General features: G+C 37.4%; 1 protein-coding gene across 1 annotated transcript; it reads left to right on the top strand.

Moving 5' to 3' along the window:
* Window positions 1–7989: 7989 nt before the first annotated feature.
* LOC18444327 (transcription factor VIP1) lies at window positions 7990–21304 on the top strand. The gene is made up of 4 exons (XM_006854460.4): window positions 7990–8510; window positions 9007–9139; window positions 20189–20273; window positions 20713–21304. The coding sequence occupies exons 1-4, from the start codon at window positions 7999–8001 to the stop codon at window positions 20964–20966; spliced, it is 984 nt and encodes a 327-aa protein (XP_006854522.2). The 5' UTR covers window positions 7990–7998; the 3' UTR covers window positions 20967–21304.
* Window positions 21305–22276: the final 972 nt, after the last annotated feature.

Here is a 22276-nt window from a genome sequence, read left to right as displayed (position 1 = left end):
GCAAAGGACTAGGTGGAAACTCCACTTATAACCATTGATATGATAGACGGCGCTCAGGAGAAGGGATCCGACACCAAGGCGGTGTGCCTCACTGCAGACCAAGTGATTGATTGATACACAAGAATGACACTTCCACCTTCACTACAAAGAGGTCAAAAACATACAAAGCCATAGATAAGTGGGGTTGTATCATGGGCCATGCTTAAGGTTTGAGAAAAATACTCATCTAATTTTCTAGGGGAGAAATAATGTTTTAAATCACGTGATTTCGGATATGGAGTGCCAATTCGGACGGGAACTTTCAAGACCCAATCGGTTTGGCATGGTATGGATCAGTATTTGGTTCCTTTCTAAAATCTTTTTATGTTTTTCTTTTTTAAGCTTATTTAATATTTTTTGATATTCCCTTTATATTTTTATTTTATAAATTTTTATTTTATCATGTCAATTAGACTTTAACATAGTCCACAACTCCCCCAAATTAAAGGGAAATTGATTATCATATATTATAGGCTTTTTGGTCCTTTGCTTGAACAATTGATGGATTTCAATCGTTTTTCAAAGAAAACCAAGAGACCGTTTCCCTTAGAGCCCACTCAAAACTTCAACCAACAAAACCAATTTTGAATGGAAGTTAAGATTTTCTTGTGGCTCTAAAAGTCGCACCACAATTATTATTTGGAAAGGTTCATTAAAATGGGGGCATCTTCAAAAGTGTAATTATTTGGCCTGATAATAGCCGTGTATTAATTGAGAAAAGTTTAAGATGATGAATAGCCCGTGTATTTTAAAACATTAATATTTTTGTCTCAACATGAATATCTAGAATCTAAATATTCATGAAGGTGTAGATAATGCTAGAAGGTGGATTTTCAACATCCACTGAAGATGTGCAAACCTCTATATGATCAATAAATATATGTAATATTCGTTAATCTCTAACCATAATTGAATTGTTATGACTTATGTACCACGGACATGTGTGATAATGGTCCTTTGAGGGCATTTATAGACCAAGGAAGTGATCCCATGTTAGACACTTCATAAAATTAGACATTTTTTTTTTCGATATTTCTTCTTGAAATCTCGCCATACAAGTTCTTAATGTAAAATCCCATCCCCCATCCCCTTTTCTCTAAAGGGCAAGCTTTCTATGATTTCCCTACAACATAAAACTCATATACTTCTCCTTATCCAATCGTTCATTCCGAATGGAGGGCTAAGATTGTCCCAATAACAATGTCACGTCTCTACACTATTTTATTTTTAATTGTTTTCTATAAACCATTTTGACACCAAATTTTGGACGTCCAGTCCTCTATTAAACAAGCACTAGCGAAATATATAAAAACAATATTTTCAATAAAATAAAATGACCAAAATACCCCTAAAAGCTTCAAGAGGTATTTTGATCATTATATTTTATCGAAAATTTATTTTAAGTATTTTTTATAGGTTCAACCCAATGAGAATATAGCATGTACCAAATTTCATATTCATACAATTTGTATAAAAAAAAACTAAAAATAAATACTTTGAGCTGTCATATTTAAGATCAAACAGTGAGTGGCTTTCTTGATCAAAATTAGACGACTGGATGGTAGGGGAAGCTTACATCTTATATGTTGTAGGGGAAGTATAGAAACCTTTTCCTTCTTTAAAAAATGTGTAGAAACATTATGTCTAAAAGGCCAATGTTGAGATTAGCACTTTTAACACTCATATGCGCATCAAATTTTGATGTATGCGTACACGTCTTTATAACATTAGTTAGATATGTGATGCATGGTTAAGATATGAGGATAAGCTTGATGGAAGTTCTAGGACCTGTGCAAATGTTTGTGCCTCTTTTTTTAAGATATATAGGGGTGGAAAAGTCTATGGTACTTAGATAGTTTATTGTCATCATCAGAGTATTTTTCTAACTCTTTGGGGACAACTACACGAATCCTGATTCGTCATTCTGCTCTATCAAGAGTCATACCCTTAATTAGGTTATATTGTTCACATCTTTTCTCATTACTTTCAACTATATATTTTTGAGCCTCCCATTTACCTTTTTTTAGCCTTCTACTTGAACTAACTTGCACCTCCTAACAGATGTTGTATTGGGTCTATACTGCACATGATCAACCCACCTGAGTCTATTTTCTCCCATCTTCTTGATTATTGGAGCCACATCTAAGTTCTCCCAATTGTATTTATTTTGAATTTTATTCCTTCTTCACTTGTCACATATCGATCTCAACATCATCATCTGAGCTATACTCAATCATTTAGGCATGTTGTTTCTTAATTGTGCGACATTCCAACCCCATAAAACAAAGCTAGTCTCATAGCTCTCCTATAGAATCTTCCCTCCAGTTTCATTAGTATGTGGTAATAATGTAAAATTGTGGTAGCACATTTCTATTACACCCACCTTGCTCTAAGTTTGCGTGCGGTATTTGTTATGCACGAAAGCTCTAAACTCGATGGCTAGATTTTTTGGAAAATAAAGTATGAAACATATAACCACAAGAACACAAGTTTTACGTGGTTCACCCCATAAGGGCTACATCCACGGGTACGACAAACTGAAATCCATTATATCAATGAAAGTTACATCAAAGATTTTGGAACAAACCTCGACGAAAAAACAGTCGAGCAAAACCTTTTAAACCACTCTTCATTCATTCTGGCAACCATTATCGACAATACCAGATAGAGATACAAGAGCAATGAGAAATTGATTTTCTCTCAAACTAAAAGTGAAATCACCCAAAATCTCAATAAGAACCACTTCTTTACAAGAAACAACCATCTCAATCATCAGGAACAAAGCCTCTCAATATCGAAGAGTCTACAAGAGGTACCATCAATGTTTCGCTCCATATGTGCTTCGCATAGGCTACACATCAAAGCACTCGCTCCTAGGGATTTTATACCTGTGCTACACTAGTGATAGCAACAAGCAAACAAAGCCCTCTAAACTATTGGAAGTTGAAGCCTCTGCTATGCAAGCTAGCGGTAGCCATGTCTTGTCAAAGCCCTCATTGTTGCGAAGCCCTCTTCTCTTTAAGAGGAAATCTTACATCTTATGCAGAAAAGGCAATGCCCCCCTCTCTCTACACCATTCTCATATGGTGACCCAAATAGGGTACACAAATTCTCTGCACTTTCATCCCATATATATAAGATTAGGAATCCATACTAAATAGGCAACTTCTTATTAATGTTACATATATCTCAAAAGATCAAGAGATATATGCAAGAGTCTAAATTCTATTGGATTTCTATTTCTTTTAAGAAACTTATCAATATCACTTTTAATTTCAATTCCACATAATATAGGAATATCTCAATCCCACATAATATGAGATTTCTTTGTGTGAGTGATTTTGGATAGCATCAAATCCGATAGTATTTTCCTCAATCTCTCTATATTATTAAAGAATTGACCCAAGATATCAAAAGTGTGCTCTATTAATATTTATTGGGCATCAATGTTAACTATTTCCTCGTCTCTACTCTTATTATTACTAAACTTGCATTACGAATACTATGTTTTCGTGTGGCAAATTTTAAAACATTTAGATTCTAGACCATTGCTCCGAATTTCTAACTATATAATTTAATATTCCATATTAAAATGTCAAAATTATGAGAAATGAAACCCCAACCATTCTTGAATTCAATATCGTAAGTCTTGTTTGAAATTCATAAAGTTCGGCTTGAAAATGTTTTTGGGCTTAAAACTTTGTGCTTTGAGTTTATAAATTAGAGCCATTGTTGGGTAACCAGTTGGACTATGAGAAAGACAATACTTTAGGATGCTTCATTTGGCCGTGCAAAATGTAAATGATCCAAATCTATCATATTAAAATCGGTTTTGGTTATACGGAAAATGTTTCTTAAAAAAAAGAAGAAGATGAGGTTTCATAGGACTCATATATAGATATGCAGGCCGTCTTTTTGATCAATTTTTAAGATGGGTTATGCACCTGACTTTTTAGAATGTGTAATCTCTAATAATCATTAATACGTAAAATGAAATAAAATAAAATAAAACTATAAAAGACAATTTTTTGGAGAAAAATTTTGAACCGTTAGATTCTATTCATTTAAGAGGGAGCGCACCTTTACATCCATCTTAAGATGGATGTTTGATACCATGGAGCAGACAAATGTAGAAATGCATCCCCCTGCCTCATAGACTACTTTTCATAAAAGAAAAGTTGCCTAACTTGTGAAAAAATGGAAATTATTTTCTTAAGTTTATTTCAAAAGTGAGTGGTAAGTCAAATATTGGATGGTCCCAATATCTGGGATTAGGTTGGATTTGAATATGTTTGCACCTAACTTTGTTCCAAATTAAATGATGGAGAGGCTTTTTATAAGTTTTTCATGAAAATATTGATAGTTTGGTGAAATACTGCTGTATATGGTGGTGCTGCGGGAACCAATTGTACATTTAGTCTCAAGTTCATAGTCCATGTAAGATGAACTTTGCAATCTCCAAACTTTGAAATAGTATTTTGCCCCACCTTGTATTCAATTTTGAACAAAAGGAAAATTGAATTTGAGGTCATAAAATCAATGTTCAATAAAGAGGTGGTGTCGAGTCAATCTTGAAGGGAGAGTGATTTATAACTCAGTGCGAGCTTCAAATGTTTTTTTCTTGGTAACTGATCTTGGAGTTGAATGAATAGAGACGAGTAAAAAAGGCTTATGCATAATCAAGTAAGGTTTTGACTGTAGGAACAAATTATATAATTTGGTCCGCATAGCCACCAATCATTTCCCTACCTAAAAGTGCATTTAAAATAAATGGTGTGGTTTGTATAAGGCTGAGGCTCTAAACAATCAAAGTAAAACGCTTATTCAATTAGTGTCGAAAAATGTGATTTCAATATTGAAAATCTTTGTGATAGCCTTAAAATATATTTTCATCTGTAATTATAAAATTTAAAGCTTTTAAAAATAGTGTAGATCATCGAGCAGATCTATGAAAACTTGGAAGTTGACAGTCAAAAAATGCATTACAAGATGCATCATTTCAAAAACTTGAAATCCATTTTTTTCTTATATTCATTCATCTTGAGGTCGAGATGATCAATTTAAAGATATTTGAGTATCAAAACAGCCTCTTCCAATGAAATTTTTTGGGTATGCCCTAATTTGATCATTTGGAGCCTCGCACTTATATAAACTTTTTCCTTAAAAAAATGAAACGGCAAGAGGAGGTTCATCATTTTGAAAGCAACCAACGTAAAACTAAGATATATTTTAACATCGCAACAGTTGACATAGTTAAGTATCCCCCAATAGGTTTATGGGATTTCTCACTTAAGAGGAGACAAAAATCCGTACATATCATTTTCTTCTTCCAATTGTCGGACATAGTGTCCATTTACTCTTTTAGGAAGGTTTTTTTTTTGTCTAAACTCCACCAAAAAATCACTAGATGATATTTAAAATAAAGGAGATTTGAATTTTAAGCTCTTATATATAGTATAGAATTGATCTAGAGAAAACCTATGATGGTACCTCGAGATTTGATATGATGGGTGTTGAAAAAGAAATAAATCTCAAGACACTATATCGATTTGCTGAGATATATGAATGATGGAGCACTAAGTAATGTATGGACAATTAGTAGAGAGACGAGTGAGTTTTCAGTAACAATAGATCTACATTTGGGGGTTAGCATTGAATCCATACCTCTTTGCCTTAGTTATGGACGACTTAACTAAGCACCTACCAGATGAGGTATTGTGGCGCATATTGTTCGCAAATGATATAGTTTTGATTAATAAGAACGAAACAACGTTAATACAACGTTAGAACTTTTGAGGGATGCTCTTGAATCTAAATGTTTTAAAATTAGCTGGGCTAATACAGAGTATATGGAATACAAGTTTAGTAATTCTAGAAGTAGAGATGATGAAGTAGTTAAGATTGATAGTCAGGAAATACCAAAAGAGAGAACTTTCGATATATTGGGTCAATAATCCAAGAAATTGAAGAGATTGAGGAAAGATGTCGCGCATAGAATTTGAGCTGGGTAGGCAAAGTGGAGATGTGCAAATGAAATTTTATGTGATCACTGCATATCAATGAAGCTTAAGAGCATATTCTATAGGACAACTGTGAGACCAGTGTCACTCTATAGGGCAGAATATTGGGTGTAAAATAATATACTCATAGAATTAGTGTGGCAGAGGTGAGAATGTTGAGATGGATGAATGACAAGACAAAAAAGAATAGAATTTGAAATGAATACATACGAAAAAATTTAAATGTGGCACCAATAAGCGATAGATGAGAGATGATAGACTTAGATGGGCTGTCGTGTATGGCACAGACCCAATACAATACCTGTTAAGAGGTACGAGTTAATTCAAGTGAAAGGTTAAAAAAAGGCAAATGGTAGGCCCAAAAAGATATGGTTAGAAATAGTGAGAAAAGATATGAGGACTTATGACATCATTGCGGGTATGACTCTTAATAGAGTAGAATGACGAATAACGATTTGTGTAGCCAACCCAATTAGTTGGAAAAAAGCTTTGACGATGATGATGATGTTAATGAGTATAAATCGGACTGTCTCTATTCCACATAAATTGCGTATTAGAGCTCGTCTTTTTTGCTAGTCTCCAGGTGGATCAAGTTATCTCCCTCAAAGAGGGCAAAAAAGATTACAATTTTTTTTTTTTTTTGGTAATTCATTAGAGAAGACAAACCCCTACATGTTTTTTCAAATATATTAGGAGTTGGCTTTTTGAAGGTCTCAATGGGCACCACAACCGAAGCCCTTCCCCTTGTGATAAGAGGAAATCCTCGAAACATAATCTTTTGACTTCTTTTTTATGCTAGTTTCTTCATGCTTCCACCCTGCTTTTCTTCGAAGGCCATCCAAAATAAATCCCAAATCACTATAAAATTGTTTTCTCTAGATTCAAGACTTCCAATATCCAAAACCAATGCATATGATGACCTTTTGGACGTGACTTCCAATATCCAAAACCAATGCGTATGATGACCTTTTGGACGTGTTTGATAAGTGGAAGTTTATGAAAGTGGGAGTTAAATGTCCCACTTCCATGTTTGATATTATTGTGTGGAAGCGGTAAAGTGGAAGGGCGACCTTCCATACAACTTTTTTTTAGTGTTAAAATGGCTTCAATTTTAGTGTTAAAAATGATGGAAGAGCAATCTTCTATAATTTGTGAGAGAGTCCCTTCCACTCCCAAAAACTCCATATGTCTAATACACCCTTTAATAATTGAATGGAAGTAGTATTTCAAAACCCACCAAAATCACTAGGGTGGATCATGCACCACACATAACTGTATCATATTATCGAATGGTTGATTTATATCAGTTTGAATCAGAGATCCAAAAAGAATTAAAAATTTAATCAAAAATATTTAAATAAAGACTTATGGGAGACATTTAAAAAGGAAAAAAATATACATATAAAAAGGTAATTTTTTATGGGGCAGGGTCGGGGCCCGGATCAATACCTTCCCAAAAGCCAATTGGTTGCAACCAATTCTCGATCTAGATCAACGATTCTCAATCCGAATCACCAGTTTTTTAGTGCATAGAACAATATAATTATCTTTTATCGAGAGTAACGATCGTTGTGCCAGCTTCTATCCAAAAATCAATCTCCCAAACGAAATTTGAAAGGTGGATTTTATGCAACAAACAAGCACCTAAACCCAAATTAGGAAGTCCAAATGGGAAAGCACTCACTAATCTTCCATAAGTCCGAAATAAATCAATATTCCAAATTTCCATTTCCACTATTTTCCTAATTATTTAATATTTTCCACGCCATACTGTAGTAAATTGTTTATTTTCTTTTTACCGATAGTTTTCCCATAATGAAGACCATCCTCACACGAACAACAGCCATACCCCCCACTCCCAAATGCCCCTTCCTCACTCTTCGACGGAATTCCAACTCTCAGCACCGGGAAACCGCCCCGAAGTGCCCGGAAACCACTTATGGACTCGAGTTTCTTTCCCATACACGCCGGGAACAGGTTTTCCGGCCAAAATTTCAGCAAAGAAGACATAGACCACATGCCGGAAACCCCTCTTCGTGGCTCTCATCGTCGAGCTCACTCTGATATCGCCTTTCGTTTACCTGACGATGTATTATTCGATTCAGAACTCGATTTTGGAATTGCCGGAATTGATATTGCTTCTTTTTCTGAAGAGGCAAATTCCGGCGATATTTTGGCCGGAAAATCAGAGGATTCCGGCAATGGAGGAGGGGTAAAGGAATCCAAGGATTTTAGTAGTGGTTCGAGCCATATGAGGAGTTTATCAGTTGATGCTGCGTTTCTAGAGAGCTTAGGGTTACAGGGAGGGGGAGGAGAGAGAAAGGGTGGGCATAGGAGAGTAAGTTCTTCTGGTTCTGGGCTGGAGTTAGGGGATAATGGCGAAGGTAAGAAGGTTATGGGGCCTGATAAGCTTGCAGAGCTTTCTTTGATTGATCCTAAGAGGGCTAAGAGGTCGGTCGTTGAGTCTCTCTCTCTCTCTCTCTCTCTATACTGCTTCTACTATTCATTTTTATTTTCAATTTATTTTTTGATTTTTAGCGTACTTCAGTTTTCTGCTACTGGTTTGGACTCTATGGAAGTGGTGCTGAACTTGGCATCTCCGAATTTGATTTTTTTATTTTTCTGAGCTGGGTTAAAACGGTACCTATTCTTTAACAGTATTATTCTTTTTGCATTTTCTTCAAGGAATTTCATTGAAAAATAGCTCTGTACAATACCCCATGTCAAGGTCAAGCTATAGCCTGAGCTCTCTCTCTCCCTCTCTCTCTTTCTCCCCTAATGATACTAATCTATATGTTCTCATGTTTAATTGATAGAATTTGGATTGTAGTAACTGTGTTATTAGCTTTATATTTTTCTTGTTATGTCTGTCAAATGATTTTTTGTCGGTGGGTAGTTAATGCAATTTGAACACTGAAGTTTTGGTCTTTTTCTTTTGTTCTTGTAGGATTCTAGCTAACAGGCAATCTGCTGCACGATCAAAGGAGCGGAAAATACGCTACACGAGTGAACTTGAGAGGAAAGTGCAAACTCTTCAAACTGAGGCCACTACCCTCTCTGCACAGCTCACTCTTCTTCAGGTATAGCCTCTCTCTCTCTCTCTCTCTCTCTCTCTCTCTCTCTCTCTCTCTTGCTTGTTATCTTCTCTTGAGAGTATTTTTGCTTTTTATGATTGCATAGAACTTTTATTCTCCTTTACTGCATATGAAACTGAGTGTTTGTCATGATTGCTAGACAATTGAGCTATTGTTATGTTGCAAGCTAGCATTTGTCTTTAGGGTGGTTTCATTCATTATTTGTATATTTGCCGATTGTAATTGTATTGAATATGCAATTGAATTGATTTTGAGGTAATTGGAACTTGATTCTCTTTGGGAAACTGTAATATCTGGTGTTGAGAAGTGAATTAAGAATTTGTTTATAGTTTTGGCCATATCAAAGATAAATGGTATGGATCCCTCTCTAGGTTTTGTGGTAGTCAGAATGCTTCTGAATCTATTCGGTCTTTTTTTATAGTGCCTTTTCTTTCAACTTGATGTATGCTTCATTTGTTTCAATAAATGAATGATTATAGAAACAAAAATCTGATAGTGTCATGATCCCCAGCTAATGCCATGCTTGTCCTATAATGGCTAGGGATGGTTGTCGATCGTCAGTATGCGTTGAGATCTCTAATCTTTCTCATGAATTGTTACTTTATGAATTAGCAGTTTTGAAATTAATTCATGAAAACTGTCTTGGAAAACTTGGTGGTTTGTCTTAAGAATACTATATTTTCTATTAAGCAAGGACACGTGTGTCTGGGGGTCTGATCATGTGACAACAGTTAGGTGACATTGACATGCATGTTGACACCCCTAGAAACCAATATGACATAACCAATGAGTGTCCAATACCATGGGCATGTCTTGAGACAAGTTGTGATTTGAGAAACTAAGAAATACCATTTTTATGATAATCTTCTTAATTTTATTTTTCTACTTGGAGTTTACTTGAACCTTTCTCCCAATAAAAGTATATCTTTTTTCACATCTATTAAAAATGCTAGTTTTAAAAATGCTAGTTTCTCTCTCTCTCTCTCTCTCTCTCTCTCTCTCTCTCTCACTAAGTTGTGATCTCCATCTCATCGTTTCTTCAACCTCCCTTTCTTCCCTTCTTCTCATCTTGCCATGTAAGGTGCATTCATATGTTTAACTCATATCGTTCCTCTTCATTTGTAACAAAGAGCTCATTGTTTTGAGAAGATTTAGTAGTCAATCTCTTTGCAATAGGCTTCGCCCCTAGTAAATTTGTGCACCAATGATGTCTATGGCGAGTCCTATGATAAGCATTTTTTTTATTGTATCATCACAAAGAGTTCTCTTATAATCCTTTTTTTTTATTGTTTGATTATTGTATTAAACAAAAGTGTAGGAGATTGTTTAGTTAGGATAAGATGTGTAATCATAGAAACTCTTTTACTGGCCAAATGTTCACCAATAATTAGCCTGCATCTATTATTATTCTATTTATTTTATATGTTCTAGATGGGGGCGGGGCGGGGGGGGGGTCAAGGCGGGCACCTAGGCGGGTCTGGGCACCCTCCTAGTGCCACCTCCTTAATTTTTTTTCCTTTTAGTTAGTGAGAGAGAATTAGGTTTATGTAGAGAGCTTTTTTATTGTTTGTATTTCTATTCATTTATTTTAGACTAGGGAGACAAAGTATCCTTTAGATTTTAGAGCATCCCTCCAACGTTCTAACTCTGTGAAGACAACACTGCCCCTAATTTCATCAATTAAAACTATGTCATTCACGAACAACATACACAACGGTAGCTCATCTTGTAAGTGCCTAGCTAACTCTTCTATAACTGCAACAAAGAGGTATGGACCCAGTGCTGACCCTTGATATACAAATACACACATATAGTCATATATTATATGCACTTGTCGTGATAGATAATATTTTTCAGAGTTCACATGTCTAACATTCGCATGTGTCATAAATGGACACACGTGTCCATTTCTATGTAACCTAGCATATTTTTTATAATTAGTTTTGTGGTTCACACAAGGATCAGAGTTCCAGAAAATAAAGCAGCTAATGGACTAGTTATTAGCATTTCCACATAACTTCTCACCTCCGGAGGTTCTAGTTGTGTTTATTTTTTCCTTTGTTTTCCTTTAAAATATCTTTAGGAATCTTTCCTATCGCTTTTTTTGTTATGTCAACTTGTTAATTCTAGAAATCTAGCTGTTCTTTGATTAAACTTATCACTTCTTTCTTTACATGCTTAAATATTTTCAAACTTATGCTGAGCTTTCTGCTTAAACTCATTAAGTTGTGCCTCAGCGGTCAATTTTACACTTTGTGTTGTATAAAGGATTGGTCTCTGAATGAATAACAGTTTCTTTTGACAATGGAAAAATGGATACTTGTGAACTCTGTTATGAAATTTTTCTGAATGAAAAGTTCTTTTTTTCTGCTGATTTTTGAAAAAGGATCTTTGACCTTTATCCAAAGCTCAGGATTCCTTTTCCAACTGTAGAAATTATTTCTTCTCATGTATTTTGTTTGGAATTCTTGGGTCTATGTCGAGCATGTGCAGTGTAGATTCTTGTGCGCCAAGGATTTTCAATTTTCAGTGGGCTTATCGCATGTGAATTCTTGTCTTCTGCATGGCCCAAAATCCTTGCTTGGGGTCCTTGATTCGTTCATTTGGAGGGGTTGATAAGGGTAGCCTTAGATGAAGTATATTCAGTTTTTGCATAGTTTTCAATAAAATGGAGTTAGTTGTTTGCATATTTAAAGTGATTCTATTTAAGGTAAGTTATCATCATCATCAGAGCTTTTTCCCAACTATTTGGGGGTCGGCTACACGAATCCTGGTCCACCATTTTGCTCTATCAAGGGCCATACCCTCAGTGAGGCCATAAGTCCCCTTATCTTTTCTCACTACTTCCAACCATACCTTTTGGACCTACCCTTTGCCCTTTATGAGCCTTCTACTTGAACCAACTTGCACCTCCTAACAAATGTTGTACTAGGTCTGCACTGCACATGCCTAGCCCACCTAAGTCTACATTCTTTCATCTTCGCCTATTGGAGCCACACCTAAATTCATTCAAGTTAAGTAATTCTATTTAAAGTAACTTTGAGGATACTGTGGCTTCACTGATTGTTAGCAATATGTAGTGATTTGTGCATATTCTGAACTTTAAATGTGATGGAAATCAGGATCTTTGTTCAGTCATTCGTTTAGGAAAAAGGGCATGACATAGTTGAGCTGTTCCTTTGATGGTTTTTATCATCCACTGTCCACGGATTATATTCATACTTCAAGGATTTTACATGTATTGACTCCAAAGGAGTATGTCATTTCCCACTTCTTCAGTAAAATGAAAACAGAATGTCGTTGTCTCTTTAATTGTGTTTGATGGTATTCTGGTGTTGCTTTGTACATTGAAAGTAAAGTTTATGTCTCTATCTTTTTTTAATTCTTCCTCCCCAAGGATGACTCAATGATAAATTTATTCCCATTCTATCTTTCACATGGTTAGTTTAGGGTCCCTGAAAAAAGTATCATCTACATGCGGCCTGAAAAAATGCGAACTCCATATCACCATCTTTTCCAGGTCATCTTTGCAATAGTCATCCTTAATGATCATTTATAGTCAGGTCCTATGTGCGAGATAGCAGTAACACAAATTTGATCCCATTTTCAATGTCTTTCAAGAAATGATTTATTAGCGAAATTACCGTTGAGAAGGTGTGTCTTGAGAACTTTTTCTTCTTGATGAGGACAAAAGTTTTGAGAACTTCTTGATTATAACCATAGTGAAGGGACGTTTTGAGAATTTTCCTGGTTTTCTTCTAGAAAAGAAAGAGTTCTCTGTCCGATTAAGGACAAGGTTTGGATTAGTTTAACTCACTGGTTCAATCTATAGCATATATCATACTTCAAAATTAATCATGAACAGATTGGCATTTGGTTTTTCTTCGTTCTACATCTTCTGCCAAAGTTTTATGTTGGTCTGAGCTATCTCATAGATCAAGTGCCATTTGTGTTTATAAAATTTTCTTTGGTGTTTCTGAGCTTATCTAGAAAATTGTTGTGGGCATGAGCCCTAGGCACAGGACTATGCACATGATCAATGTTAAACCAGTCAACTGGAACCTTTGTATCATGATGTTTCCACTGTCTGAAAGGGGCTGTTTGCTTAGTGGTTCAGGCTGTGAAACTGTAATGTAACAATGGTTCCAGTCCCACCTGCTTACTGACCCAAAAGGATGTACCCACTGTCTGTTCTAGGCGTCCTTCTTAGGCTTCCTAAGTGAGGTTTTTGAATGCTATTCAGTCGCTCCCAACAATAAAATTAATACTTGGTCTGTTATGGTAGAACACCGTGCCCAAAATCTCTCAGTTCTCTTATTTTACTAATGACCATAAAAATACTTAATTTATGCCTTTCAAGCCCAATTCGAATTTTGAAATACTCCAGAACCCCATCCTGGTCTTAGGATACCTTGACAAACTCCATCTTTATCAAGTTTCAATATGTCCAATGGGGGATGATGCCTATTTAGTTCCTCACATTAAGAGCTTCACTGTGCTATGGTTTGTGGATCTTTCACTAACTAAAAGACGAGTTCTGGCAATTTTAGGACTCCAACTTCTTGTTTGACATTTGGCTTGGAATTTCTCTGCATAATGCTATTAACAGTGGGAAGACTTCATAGTGTGACATTGCCTACTTCTACAGTGGTGTGCGACCCTGTTAAAGGGATTTTTAGGGTCTAAAATTTTGGTAAAATTTCTTGGGTTCAATTTACGACTAATTTAAAAAAAACAAAAGGATTTTGAGCTCTTAAAACTCTAAATATTACAATTTACCAAGCGAAGGCTCTAGAGCTGTCTTTTTTTGGATTGTCCAGGTCTAGAGTTTTAAGACTCAAAATCGATTTTTTTTTTGGCTATAATTTTAATTTGATCTCTAGGTGAATCAAGGAACATCCCTAAATTCCAGCCCTTAAAATCCCTAGGCATCGTGCACCACTGTTGAAGTAGTTGATCACACAAGAAACTATTTCCATTAGGAATTGACTTAGCTTGGTTATTTCTTGCACTGGAGATATCAGACACCCACTACATACACCTCATACTACACAACAATCTGCAAATAAGTGTCAAATGCTTCCTTCAAGTTTGTGGTCTCATCAAAGAGAAATCATCCATTGTTGTGGGCCATGTTCAGTATGCTATTTACTTGCTTTAGCCACCCCTGGTTTATCTTTGATCCAGTTGTAATGCCACAATCATACCAACTAGTTCTCACCAATCATTTAATTTCATCTAGGACAACCTGCATCATCTAACTATTTTCCCCTTCTTAAATATGGGGCCTACAACTCTGTCTTGTATTCTGTAGAGGCGGATGCCTCAAACTATTTATATCTAGCATAACAATCCAACAGAGTCCTTCAGTCAATTTGATTGTAGCTTCATAAGAACCATCTTATTAATGTTTCCATGATATCTATAAATCTTTAAATCTCTTTCTGCTTCACATCATGAGACTGGGTTCCATGCACCTTTTCTACTTAGAGAAGAAATTCTTAAAAATGCATCCCATGTGCTTACACTAATAAGAACTGATAATATAGACATGGTTGAAATGGAGGAGCCCATGCTTGTTGAGCATCAACCTCTTACCATTCTAGCACTTAGTTATAAAGCAGCTCTAGCACATAACTTGTTGATTAAAATCTCTGAAGATGTTACTCCTGTGTCTTGTATAAAAAAAGCAGGCCGGTTATCATATGTAGTGGACTCTTGGTAGCCACTGCTGTGTAAACTTGCATTAGAAAACAGATGTTTTTCTTATTCCCAATTTTGCCTTGAGGTGTTTCATATTGTTTTCATCATTCCTTTCATGTCAATGTTGAGCAAAAATGAATTGATCCAATCACATTACATAATAATCTCCATTCCATATGGTCCTCTGCTTCCAATGATATCAAGCTTCACAATTATATTACCTTCAACAGTTGTCTATTTAACTTTAGCATTTGCTTTATGCGTGAAATGTGTGTTCTTGTCACTAGTTCCCCCTGTTCAAATTCATATTACTTCCAAAAGATCTTTATTTTATATCAGCGTTCAGTCTATGAGCAGGATGGGTGTTCTTGGCTTGTGAAACTTTGTGACAACTGAGGAACTAAAAAATTTATGTGCTAGCTTATGCTTTAAACATGGCCATCTCCATGAATTTGAAAGGATCATGCTGAGGCTAGTGTGGTGGTTAATCAAGGAGTATTAAAATCTGATTTAAATTATTGGGACTCCTTTTGCAGCTGTAATCTTTACAATCCGATCATGTGTTCGTGCAAATTAGCATGTATACTATTGAGTATGTTTACCTAATATTCGCAAGAACCATCTGACCAAGTAAGATCCCTAAACTAGGTCACCGGACAGAAACACCCCTCTGGTTCCATCCCATAAGATCTCTTTGGCATAACTTTGAGTCTGGCATTCCTTTCACAAAAAAGAGAAAACAAGGAAAAGATGACAAACTGATGTCTATCTTTGGAATAACAAAAGGTGGTTTACATCATTGCAGCACTCCGACATCTTTCAATATTTATCCCCGTGGGAGATTAAATCATTCTTTCATTACATGGTCATGCATCCATTTTTATATCAAACCCTAGCAATCATCATGAAATACCTTTCTAGTGAATTTTCACCTTGTACTATTGCGTCATGTGTAGTGATGACAATGTTGCAATCCCATGGCCTGTATTGTTGTTCAGAAAGAATTGAGTTATCGCTCTTCAGTTTCATTCAAAGATCATGAAACCCTTATTGTCACATAAGTTGATATCTTGTATTCTGAGTCGTTTTTATGGCATAAGTCTACATTTTAATAAAGGTACATGTTCATTTTCTTATCCGATACATGTTTCTAGTCCTTGAACACCTATACTTGAATTGAGGAGCTGAGTTTTACTATGATTTTGTGAAGCAACAACTTATCCCACCACCCCATCAACTAAAGCTTTCAACTAGTAATTTACCCATATCCATCATATGATGCTATCTTGAAATCTCTCAAGCTTGTAATCTCTGAAATAGGAATTATTTTATGAGACGAGAATATACTTGCACCTACAACAAGTGTATGTAAATCTGCATATCCCTATTTGAATCATAACTTCAGCCGATAGTTGTGGGTCTGAGAAAATAAAGATCTCTGATCCTTCCCTTAGGGGCCTGGATACACTCTCTCTAGAAGATGGGGACTATGCCCCATGTTCTCTCTTCATAGGATGGGGTCCAACTCCATTTTCTTTCCTTAGCGATGGGGCCCTTGCCCAACTTCTCTTCCTGCAGGATAGGGTCCTTGCCCCACTTCCTCTCTGCAACATAACTGAATGGGATGCAGAATTTACGCTCCCTTTCTAGCTAACTTGGGGTTTTCTCACTATAATTGGGGCCCATTCCCCACTCTCTTTCTAGATATTAGAGCTCACTGCCTAAGTGAGAAATGGAGAGTGTGTGTGTGTCTCCTCTCGCCATTTAATCTTGATACCTTGTGGGGTTCATACTCCTCTAGGGAGAGAAATACATATGTTGATTAGTCAAATGAGTATGAAGCGTTCGCCTTCAATGGTCCTTAAAAGACATTGCAAGGGGCCAATCATTCTTTGCAAGCATAGTTCTCACATGGCTATGGAGCACCATCCCTCAATAATCCTTACAAGATTATTACAGGACATTTTCTAGTGTCATAGTCCCTGTGTGGCCCATTCACCAATCATCATCATCATCTAAGCCTTATTCCAACTATTTGAAGTCAGCTACATGAATCCTGTGCTGCCATTCTGCTCATGGGTTTAGGATTCATGACAAGATTTGATAAAGTTTTACGTTGGCTACCCTACCTAACACAACCCTCCTCCTTTACTTGGGCTTAGGACCGGCATTACTGGCTTAGGGCCAGCCATGGCAGAGTTATGTAGTGCCCCATTCACCAATAAGAGAAGATAAAGAGGAATAAAACACATTCGCCTATCGATAAGAGGCACTCCTTGCTCATGGGCCAGGAAAAAGCTAGAGTGTGAATTTCTCCCCAAAAAAAAAAAAAGAAAAAAGAAAGCAAAAGTGTGAGGGTCAATCGCCTGCCAATAAGAGAGAGAGATGTCAATGAGGAGAAGCCACATCTCCAAAGGACACATGTGCTCAACCAATGAGATTCCTCCCCCAATAAGCGGCCATTGGGCTTTATGAATGGGAGCTCATTGCCTCTCCCCTTCTCCTCTATAAATAAAGCTCCGTTGAGGGCGATGCTGCAATGAAGCCCTACATCTCAACCTACCTTTTTGAGGAGAAGCTGGTATCCTTGACCTGTGATTTCATTCTCGATAAGGTGATTTGCTTGGCTTTGCCTGAAGAAAGCGATGCCCTTGTCCTCCACTGACCCTATGAAGAAGAAGCTAGTACTTTTGACCTGTGATTGCCTTTATATATATGTATATGTATACGGGGCTGAAAAATTCCTTGGTCCCCGGCTCCATTTTGGTGCCTTCCTTCTATCTTGCCCTTGCCACCCACCCTTCCAGTCATTCCCTCTATTGCTGCCAAAGCATGAGTCTCCCTCATCCCACTATAGATCCAAGTATTCTGCTGGGTTGCCATTCATGAAAGGGCTCTAACTGTTAATCAACTCCAAAGAAGGGGCCTCCCTCTACCTAACAGATGTGCCAGGTGTTTGGAGCATGAAGAAACGAATGTGCATTTGTGCAGGAGCATCTGGCCTTTGGAGTGACTTGCTCTACATGTTTAATTGGTCTTGGGTCGCCCCACTATCGATCTCCCAACTAGTCACAGCCTACCTCCACACCCCTTGGCCTAGGTCTGGCTATCTCCCCAGTAGGGCCTTGATAGCTGCCATGATATGGGTTTTCTGGATTTGAAAGGAACAACAGAATTTTCAGGGGGGAGAGCGCCACAATTCCAAATTTGATCAATAAAATGAGAACACTAGTTTACCTCTGGGCCAAGAATCACAAAACTTTCAGAGACTTCGCCTCCTCCGACTTCCATCACAACTGGCGGTACCTTTTGCACTTGAGAGCTTTAAGGATCCCACGTGCTTCCCTGTGGTGACCACCTGACATTGGTCAAACTAAGATAAACGTCGATCAATGAACGAAAATTTAGCTGCCATGCCGCCTAGGCAGCCTGGCCGACAAACCGCCTACGTGGTGGGGTCTGGGCATGCATGCCGAAGGAGGGCGCCTAGGCGGGTGCCTCGGTGGTCCGGGGGCCCACCTAGTGCCATCCCTTCAAGAAAAAAAGACAAAAGAAAAGAAAAGAAAGAAATTCAAATTGTTTCATGCGGGTGGGACCGCATGACTACAATATGCGGTCCAGAGGTATAAAGCATTCACCTTAAAGATGGATGCAAATAGGTGGTCCATCTAAAAACAAGTGTAACTAACGGTCCAAATATTTTCTTAATATAGTTATTATTTCTAGTTTTCAATTTCTTTTTTCATATTCATGATCTCCAGGTTAAAGATTATATATTCTCTAAAAATTAGAATCAAATTAGATTTTTAATAATATATTTATTGCCAAGCCCACATTTCTACAATATGCGGGCTGGCCGCATAGAAACCGTGTCCATTAGGTTTTTGGACTTCTAAGCTGCAAAGACTCTTGCTCTTTTAGAGGGGTTTCGAAGACTTAACCCTAGCTGGAATCTTGTCCTGGTGGTTGAAAGGGACTCTAGTAATGTCATCACTTGGGCCTCTGGTCGCGCACCATGTCCCTGGAGACTCGACCACATCTTTGACGAAGTTGCACAAATTAGCAGCACTTTGCGAATTACTTGGACGCACATTTTCAGGGAAGCGAATAAAGCTGCCGATGCACTAGTTAGGGAAGGCGCAAGGCTTAGCTCCTCTTTGGGGACTGCTGGCACCTTTTAAACCAGCAATCCCCGCTTTTGCTCCTTTTTCTCCTGCCGTAGAGCATTTTTTGGGCCCTTCAAGGTTTTTTGTATAGGGAACCCAAGAACTAGGTGGCCAATTTTTTTGTATACACTTTTCATTGTATATCTCTTTTACTTAATACAATAGTCAACTTTCCTCCACCATGGGCACGTGGCTACACCTGAGGCCCATGCAATAACATTTTCTGAATCTCCCTCAACAACCAAGAAGTCCTCCCAATCATGGTTGTATCTCTTGATTCCCTCTAAAAACTGTAATTGCATCAACTGCAGTAGCTTCAGCAATGCCGATATGACTGGAGTATGAGAGGAGGATGTTGCTATTGTGGTCTCTGAAAATGCCTTCATATCCTGGTGGGGCCCGGGTTGCCAAGGGAGCAACCATCAAAATTTAGTTTTATGCAATTGGTCTCAGGGGGTCTCCAAAGTGAGGACTGGGAGATACAGGCTGGCCTAGCTATCAAGATGTTTTGCCAACTGTTAAGGAAGTTGGTGTTCAAGAAACCTTTGAAGCTTTTGCAATTTTGGGCCCAGAGGATTACTATGGCTTTGATATGGTTGATAAGGGTTATCCTCAAATATTCTCTCATTTCTATCAATCCACAGGTTGAAATGACTGCTGCCAATGATCCATGCGACAGACTGGGACCCCTGGAAAAAATAAATTTGGAGGGGGGGGGAGGTGGGCGGTGTGTGGAATGCATGAGTTTTATCTCTGTAAATTTCCTTCCTAATCCATTCTCAAGCCTGGCGACAAAAGTTGCTTGCATAACAAGGTGCAAAAGCCTATTCACATGCAACAGAATGTGTCTCGATTCAGTCTTGTCAAGCTTGCTTTAAGTAGTCAGACATTGGATGATCCATGAACTTTTTATTTCCATATGTAGGATCTGGATTGAAATGCTACAGAATGTAGGCTAATGAATTAATATGGACCAACCTGCCCTATGACCAGCTTTGTACTTATACTTTTCTTGTTCAATACATGATCTGAAATGTATCCACATGATCTATCAATCTGAAGCATGTTCCATCTTGGTGCCTTCATGGTTTTATGATGTTAATGTTATTTTTACTTCCTAATTAAGATTACAGACTAAAAATTGATCACTTTCTCCTTTGAACAGCGAGACACTACTGGGCTGACCCAAGAAAACAAGGAGCTTAAACTACGGCTGCAAGCTATGGAGCAACAGGCACATCTCCGTGATGGTATACTTCTTTACCATTTTCTCAATAATTAAACAAGTACCTAGAAATGCTATTATGTGATTTCTGTTATTTTTTAATGGCTGAATTGCTATTTGTGCTTGCATGGTTACTTTAATTTTTATTTCTATAAAATGAATTTAATGTATGTTCCTATCGAAATGACATAGATAGTTTCATCCTATTGGTTTGGTGTTTCATCTCCAATCATATCAATAAATAAAAGAACCAAGAGCTAATTTATATGGCATGCTACATAAGAGGGATCAGCCCATTACCATTGAGCATGTTGTCTACCAATATGGAGAATGAGTAACTAATGGATGCCTAACATTAATCTTGTTGGTTAGTTATTCTGATACCCGTTAAGAAGAAGTTGGTGTTTTTATGTTTTGTTTTTGTTTATAATGAGCTGGCCTTTGTTATTGGGATTTTTTGCCAGCACTGAATGAGGCCCTAAGGGAAGAAGTGCAAAGGTTGAAGGTTGCTACTGGTCAAATCCAAGGAGTGAATGGGAACCACTTCAATAGGGGTTTGCAGCAGCCAAACCACTCTTTCTTCCCCCAACAACAAATGCACTCTCACCAACTCCCTCCTCGCCATGTGTCTCAGCCATCTCCCCCCAATAACCAATCTCAACATGGGCATCTTGATTTCTTGAGAGGATCTACGACTAATAACCATGGCGCCCAATAAGAGTGCATCATTTCACTCCAAATGTCCAGTGGATATTAGAATCTCTTGGCTGAAGACTTAATGGTTGTTCAGTCTTAGAGATGATGAGAGATGGACAAATTTCCATAGCTGTGCCATGTATAAAAAGAGAGAGAGAGAGAGAGAGAGAGAGAGAGAGAGAGAGAGAGAGAGAGAGAGAGATTAGCATGCATGTAGTATTATGTATTTCCATTATTCTTAGCTGTTGTTGCTATATATAACAATTAATTATGTGCAAATATCATTGTATTCCTTATAGGATTACCTGCATGTATTTGGTACAGTTAATTTTTCAATTACGAAAAGTATAGTATGTTCCATATGATAATGGCAATGGCATGGCCATGAGGGTCATCACCATCCCATCAATATGTTGGATGGTTATGTTGGGTGAACAGTTCCCACCATCCATATCACTAAAACCATCCCATCAATATGTTGGATTGGTTATGTTGGGTGAACAGGTCCCACCAACCAGATCACTAATCCTAATGTACGTTGCATTGTCCCACCATCACGGTCCGTTCTATTGATTGATGGCATAGTCATGACCCTATGGGCATACTGCTTTTCCATGATCCATATGGATTATGCCATACTATATTGCCTATGTTGATACTTTTGTTTATGCTACTTCAAACAAATGAGGAAAATCAGTTCTTGTGCCAGGCATTCAAGAATTAAAACTGTGTTACCCAGTGATGTGCCTCATCTCTTAACGTTTTATGGTAGAAGTATTGATGTGATTCAAAGAAGTGGAAAGGGTAATGACAAACACACTGCTTTTATTTTTATGTATGTGATATAAGAGCCATGAGTATGAAGCACAGTGTTCTGAATGTGACCTCAACCATGGCCTCGACTGATGGTTTGAGATGATCTATGCACCAGCTCAAGCAGACATTGATGGCTCGAGAAGATGAATGGTTCATGTCAAGTTCTTAACTGTCCATTTTTGTAATGTAGCACACTCGGGATGTTTCATAGCATTGTGTTACAATGTATGACCATTTTCCACACACTCGAGCACCATGCAGTAAGGAGTAGCCTCTTATTCCATTCTACAAAAGAGTGAAGTAGTGGACAAAAAGACGCAAAGGAGCATTTGTTTCAAAGGGTGGTTTCATCCTCCAATTTAATTTGTGGAACCATGGGGTGCTATAATGCTGGCTATTCAAAATTTATAAACCACCTAGCAGATTTATTGCTCTAAACTATATTAGCTCCTATCCAAAAATTCAGAGCTCTTGCATGAATGGAAGCCTTTTTCTCTCCTTCAAAAACCAGTTCTA

This window comes from Amborella trichopoda, chromosome 11 (genome assembly GCF_054954075.1).
Source record: "Amborella trichopoda isolate Santa Cruz 75 chromosome 11, AtrichopodaSantaCruz75HAP2 v2.0, whole genome shotgun sequence".
In the NCBI taxonomy this organism is placed as follows: Eukaryota; Viridiplantae; Streptophyta; class Magnoliopsida; order Amborellales; family Amborellaceae; genus Amborella; species Amborella trichopoda.
The sequence above is the reverse complement of the archived record's forward strand: the minus strand, read 5'-3'. Positions and strand labels throughout refer to the sequence as shown.